Source organism: Anarrhichthys ocellatus, unplaced genomic scaffold (genome assembly GCF_004355925.1).
Source record: "Anarrhichthys ocellatus isolate YVR2014 unplaced genomic scaffold, GSC_Weel_1.0 scaffold82, whole genome shotgun sequence".
Classification (NCBI taxonomy): Eukaryota; Metazoa; Chordata; class Actinopteri; order Perciformes; family Anarhichadidae; genus Anarrhichthys; species Anarrhichthys ocellatus.
In genome coordinates this window covers 1,267,758-1,274,664 of record NW_022280112.1, presented here as the reverse complement: position 1 = coordinate 1,274,664, position 6,907 = coordinate 1,267,758, and the positions used below count along the sequence as shown (strand labels likewise).

General features: G+C 40.6%; 1 protein-coding gene across 1 annotated transcript in view; it reads right to left on the bottom strand.

Moving 5' to 3' along the window:
* The window catches only part of LOC116398344 (cadherin-12-like), an 87,406-nt gene that overhangs the window by 14,935 nt on the left and 65,564 nt on the right, over window positions 1-6,907 (bottom strand). The window contains exons 9-10 of the mRNA XM_031874567.1: window positions 5,230-5,483; window positions 2,653-2,789 (exon numbers count right to left, since the gene is read on the bottom strand). Coding sequence (XP_031730427.1) covers window positions 2,653-2,789; window positions 5,230-5,483 — 391 coding nt within the window. The remainder of the gene's footprint in view (window positions 1-2,652; window positions 2,790-5,229; window positions 5,484-6,907) is intronic.

Here is a 6,907-nt window from a genome sequence, read left to right as displayed (position 1 = left end):
GTGTGTGTGTGTGTGTGTGTGTGTGTGTGTGTGTGTGTGTGTGTGTGGGTGTGTGTGTGTGTCCTAATCTCAAACACCTGTCAGTTAATCCATTGTGCATCATCTTACTATGTAACCACACAGTCTTGTTTTCTGCTCTATGACTGAGTGAGAGGATTTATATTGTTGCTCTAATGAGGAAGGTTGGAAGATTTGTGACTGCAGTCCTTTGCCTCCTCAAGAAGCTTACAGGGGGAAATCATATGGTGCACACAGAGTCAGGATGATTATGACTGTGTTCATAATCATATTACTGTGACGGGACTCTAAGTCAAAACTTTGAAGGTACAATTTTGAGTTTATCCCTCTTAACAAGCATGCCGTTGATATTTGCAAAATAAAATTATTTTTTTCTTAAATCCCTCTGATGACTGTCAAAACCTTGGTTATGAAAAAGCGTGAATTAGGCCTCATTTGGACTGGATTTATTTATCTATGGGAGGTAGGCTAACTTTAAAATTACAGCACCTGGGCTGGTAAATAATTTCAATGCAGTCCACAGTGATTATGTATCACTTCTTCCCCAGTAATATAGTCATTTTAACCCGTCCAAAGTGAGTATTTATCACCTTATCTCCAGTAAAATATTGATTTTAATCCTGTTTACAGCGATCACAGTTTTTCTATGTAAAGAGCTTCTTGTCGCACTCTTTTCTTATTTGTATGAGCTCAGTGTTGACTTTTGTTGGAATATTGAGTACATGAAAAAATGATTATGCTAATCTGATAGATGTGCTGACGCCAACATATAAGCCTGTGATATGACTGCAGAAAAAATTTAAGGCATCAGGAGAGCAGAACCCCTGTAGCTCATCAATATTTTCCGCCTATATCTGTCTCTATTTTGGCTAATTGGTGCCATTCAAAATATGATGAATTAGCTATGAGCACCTCCATTGACAGCACGCCCATTGTTACACTAAGTACTATGTGATGACTATGTAATGTTCTGAAGTGTCTTTTTTCCATGATTTTTAAGTGGAGCTATGGATGAATATTCCATTCCCCACCTCACTCTGTAAGGTAATACCCTCCGAGTGGGTCTTAGAGGACCAGTGTGGAGGATTCAGTGGCAGTGAGGTTACAGATATCCCTCTGCTCATAGAAGCATTTGCAGAGCTTTCGCGCCACCAAATTCAAGCTGCCACTTAAACATAAATATACTTGAAAGGCTCTCTCTAGAGCCAGTGTTTGGTTTGTAACTTCTGGGCTTCCGTAGCAACATAGCAGTGCAACACACCGGACCCGCTCCCCATGTTGATATGAAAGGCTTAATCTAAGCTAAGGAAAACACATTCATTCAAGTTGCAGGTTATTATACATTAATAGTGAATATTATATTCCATTTCTGTTGATGGATATCCCTAAATCATACCTAAATCATACGAAACAAAGTTCATAGATGTACAAACTGTTGCTTTAGTACACAAAGTAGATTTCCAGATTTCCAGACCCCATGGGGATCTGACATCTTTTAAGAGATCACTATTATTGCTTTTACAGCCACTAATCTTGGAGGTGAAATTCTGTGGAGCTGAACACTTATGTTGGTTTGTCAAAGTTAAAACCTCATCCAGTAAAACTACTGTGAGGATCTTTAGTTTACAACACAAAGAGCTGTGACAGCATTCTTAGTTCTGCCTGCCTGGTTAGTGAGCCTTCTGTCTGTGTCTGGATTAAAGCTGACAAGACTTGTTTCTCTCACCTGACTGTGTGTGTGTGTGTGTGTGTGTGTGTGTGTGAGTGTGGCCTTGTTTGTTGGTGCACCTTCTAATAAGTTTGGTGAAATGTAATATTGTATTTTTGTGTTTTTAAGCTGTCAATGGAACCCTGCTGGGCACCAAACAATCCAACCGAGAATGCATGAAAAGGTGGGTCTCGGTCCGCTACCATGTGGACTCTGGTGCAGTTTGTTTGTGGTGTGAAAGCAAACCAACCAACCACAGGATTTAATGATAGCAGAGATGTGATATACATCTGCTGATGGGGAAATCTGTTCAGGAAGCAACCGTATAATTGATCTGTGTAAGGCCATGTATATCAAACAACATGTCTGCACAGCTATTGTCCAGGTTAAAAGATCGGAAGCTGTAAAAGCCGCTGTGCTTGTATCTGACTCCTTGTCCTGTCACTTTGTCAGTCCATTAAAGACCCGAATCATTACTGTATAAGACGCCTCATGTGTGTGACTCCTAATGTTCACATCAGTCATCTATCTGAGAGTGTGTGCACATGGGAGCAGTTTGCCTTCAGGGGATCCTGCGAGAAAGAATTTATTTGAACTCAAACCAGGAACAAAGGGCCACAAAGGGCTTTTGTACATCTAATTATAGTAACAATGTTAGTATAATTAATAATCAAAGATATTAATCAAATAATTTACAGTAGATATACACATCAGAAGAATTAAAGTGCTCCATAAACTGTCAGTCACAGAATCTGACTTCCCCATGTGAGTTATGATGATGCAGGGTGACAAACACTAAAAGAGTCCGATCTAGTTACCTGTCAGTCTGTAAAACTCCATGTTTACTCCTTCTGGTTCTTTGTAAGAAGTTTTCATGATCAGCTCTGAGCTGTGAACACTTTGTTTCTGCACTGTGGAATACTTACTGACTTTAGTTGCCACTACAGTGATATTGTGCTGGGCAGCCGTCTCTCTGTCCAGGTATTCATTAGTGGAAATGGTCCCTTCAACAGTTTCAATGTCAAAACCGCTGTCGGACTCCATCTGCCATTCCAAGGAATACCTGCAGAGATAAGAGGAACACGTTATAGTGATGGGCTGGAGCTCAGATATGAGAAATGATCCCACTCCCACAGAGGAGCACAGTAGGAAACCTTTTTCAAAAGGAGAACACATTAAAGAAAGCAAATTTATTTTTCGGCTGTTAAACCCGCAAACAGATCAGTTGGTGTTTTGCAGTTCAGTTTGAATTCCAATAACCTCGACCAACTCAAATGTAGAGCTGTATTTGATTTTAAACCAGGACATGTTGAACGTTGATGAAGCTTCAACATTGGTGCTAGAGACCATCCACAACTGCTCCTACATTAAAGAACTGGTTGTTTGTCAGTGCTTTCCAAAATAAAAAATATAATATTTCTGCTACTAGATCACTGTACATTTAAAAAAGAGAAAAATACATGTTCATATTTTTGTATTTAATATTTGTTTTTTGCACCAGTTTCCTTTTAGTTTATTTGTGCATTTGATGGCGCAATAAAGGAACACAATATTGTTCCCCTTTCACTGTGTACATGTAATGCATCACAGGGACAGGAAAACTTTTCCGTCATGGTTCAGAGAAATCAACATTGATGCTTGGTACTAGATTCACATCAACTTTATTCTCCTCAACACTGTGTCCTAGAAATTATTAGAAATAGAAATTCATTTACAACTAATTTCAATATAAAATCTTAAAACTGCAGCTTGATTAATATTCTTCATGGTTATGATGAGGCTCACAACAGTTGGTTAAGATAAGACAAAGATCTTGGTTTTGGTTAAATACTGACAAAGTCAAAAGAGACTTGGGCCTTACCGGTCATCTGGCAGACCGGTCACTTTCCTGTAGAGAGCGTGAGTCGTCTTCAGTGTAAATATTAGCAAAATAATTGATGACAAAACGCATTGATTGTACGGACAGGGGACTTCCTCATTAGACGGGCTATTTCAGAAGAAACTGGTGGCAGCAGCTTGACAATTGTGCAGTAAGCATTAAAAAGTCCACTGAATATGCAGCATTTCCCATATACACCACATGGACGTTTATGGGCTTAACAAAGTGAATGTATATTGCTCTCACAGCACCACCAAAAAACGCGGGTGACCTACACAGAAGTACAGTCCCTGAACACATTCTGAGTAGACACAGAGGAGCGAAGCTGCTGCTGCCGACGTGCTGCTTTCACTATGAAGCCCTCCAGCTATTCATAAATCCATCAGTTAGTTTGTGTGTAAAGACCTTCCTCAGTGTTTTTACATGCATACATGCTGTTAGTAGTATTCATGCAGTTTACACTAAAGGCCTTCACACATCGGGGGTGTGACAAATAAATGACACAAAAATGCTAAATAATTGTCTGCGAAAATGTCCCTTGAAAACCATTCATACCAGCAGAGATGCTAATTTGTGACAGTTGCAAAGCTTTTTTAATTAAAGGTTTGAATAGATTCACACAGACGGAGGACCAACTACCAGGATCCTAATGACTTGTACTGAGTTTCCTTTTAGCGGAATGAGTTTCCTCAGGTAAACAGTTACAGTGTATATGTCTAGGGCTTTTATTGTGAAAGGTAAGAATGAAAGAAGTGGATTTGATGCACACTGCTTTTGTTAAACTCATGTTGTTGTTCACTATAGCTTACATTGTATATACACACACAATGTGATTGATTGATACTTTTATTGGCAATGTGAAAAATTGTCTTCATGCATAATATGAGCATTCCGTGGGGAAAATTCCGTGGGGAAATTATTAAATTAAATAATTTTTGTTCATTATTTTTAATTAAACTCGAAAAGAAAGCTGTTGAATACATCGACCATTTTTTCATTCGACCTCTTTTACTCTTCACTCTGGGCGTTTTGTACGGTTTAGTTAGCGAGGTACAGGGTATATATATTTAGCTAGTAACACTTATTAAAGTGTGTTGGATTTATTGGCAAACTACGTTTTCATTAGTGAAACTAAGCTTCATTGTGTTTTCATTAGTTTAGAATGAGCTCTTCATATCTGCATCAGGAGCAGGTCCTCTTCACGGAGTCCACCATGTTGCACCGCCATGTTTCTACAGCAGCCCACAACGGACCAACGGAACATTGGCTCTAGAGAGAGACCTTGGTGTTACCCGAAGTTCTACGACACTTAAAGGAGGGGGAGCGGAGGGGTATTCAATTGGATGCAATCTGCAACTTCAAAACTAGATGCCACTGAATCCTACACACTGCTCCATTAAGAACTGTTTGTGTGGTGCAACCAGGTTTTTAGATTTGCTTAAATTGGGAAGTGCTGGTCCAGCTAGCTCAGGACTAATAATACCAAAAGGCTCAAACTAAATCTGAATCATACATCTCACTGAAACAACAAACAGTTAGGTTTCCTTGTGTCCGTTGACGGTGGCTGTATGTGGCACAGCGTGCTGGTAACAATGTTCCCACTGACTAATGCAGTCCTCGTTACCTGACAGCGCTGCTGCTAGCATCCAGGTCTTGAGCCGTCACGGAGCCGATTATGGTTCCTAGAGGAGTGTCCTCGTACACGTCCATGGAGTAGGATGGCTTGGTGAAGACGGGAGGCTCGTCCGTGTCCAGGACATTCACCTTGACTGTCGCCGAGTCCTTGAAGGGCCCCAAGTGGAGGAAACGGCGGTCCAGCTGTGTGTTGGACGCCTCAACCTTAAATGTGTATGACTTCTTCGTCTCATAGTCAAGAGTCTGCAGAAACGCAAGAATAAAAGATGAAGACACATGGAGAGATTAAAGTTATGAGAATAGAGCTTATATTACTTTGCTATATTAGTAAGTGTAAACTGTAGCGCTGTGTCTACACAGGAGACATCGAGCCTTGCTTTTTAGCCGTCAGTGACAGTGTCACGCTGTCTTTACTGCTGCTATAGCCATATTTTTATGCTTTCGGTTTATTTTCTTCAGTTTTAAAGGCTCAATACTGGGCCTGAATACATCCTGTGTACAGGACTGAGGCTGCTGCTGTTCTGCTAATGTGCTGCTAAATGAAAACATGAGGCTTTTGTGACAGTTCCCATGATCAGCACAGACTTTTAGCTAAAACCACATATCTACATTCACACAATCCAGTGGTTAGTCCGCCCTTGACTTGTGTGTGGACCAGAGTGAGCCTAAACCATCCTCACCAAACAGACACAGTTAGGCATGAAGCACCATAACAAATGGGGGGGAACTGGTCCTTGCGGGCTCAAGCTACACAACTCCCTGTGACACAACTATCATTAATAGTGTAGGTCCACTGCCACATGGAGAAACATTACCACATCACTGCTTCGCTGGTCTAACCACATGGTGGACCATATGTTTGGACTGAGTGATGATGATAAATCTTCATGGATAGTTGTTTTTTTTAGTTTTTTCAGTTGCATCTATAGAGCTTGGGTGCAACTAATCCATATAATATGACAATAGTTTGACTCAACTGAGTCAATGAAAGTGATTTTTTTTCCATCGTGGACCGATGCTAAAGAGAACAACAGCGTGAGAGAATTGTGAGAGAGATGTGGCACTTACAATATCAAGCTTTACCATAAATAAAAGTAGTCCGAGCACAATGAATTTAAGGGGAGATGTGAGAGAGTTGTGTGAGAGATGTGAGAGATGTGACAGCATGAAGCAACTGACCTGCTCCTTTCAGGCTAAACTGCTATGAACATCACAAAAACCAAGTACCGTTCCAGTCTCACCAATGACACCAACACATGAGTTCAGTCGTTTTGATGGGCCCCGGGGTGTACGTTTACAACGGGCCCTTGTGCATAATAGTTACTAGATATGAATCATTTATACATCATCTTCTCATCAAAAGATCTAATTTACGTTGGACAACATCATCCATCATCATAATCATATTACCACATCATCATTGCATATCTGTACATGAAATAAATACCAAATAAAATGACTAATCATTAATTTTCTAGTTTATTTCGTTTTTATAGTTCATGTCAGATACGATTATCAGTTTGTCATCCATCCATCCATCCATCCATTTTCCACCGCTTATCCGGGGTCGGGTCGCGGTGGCAGCAGGTCAAGCAGGCCGACCCAGACCTCCCTCTCACCGGCAACATGTTCCAGCTCATTCTGGGGGATCCCGAGGCGTTCCCAGG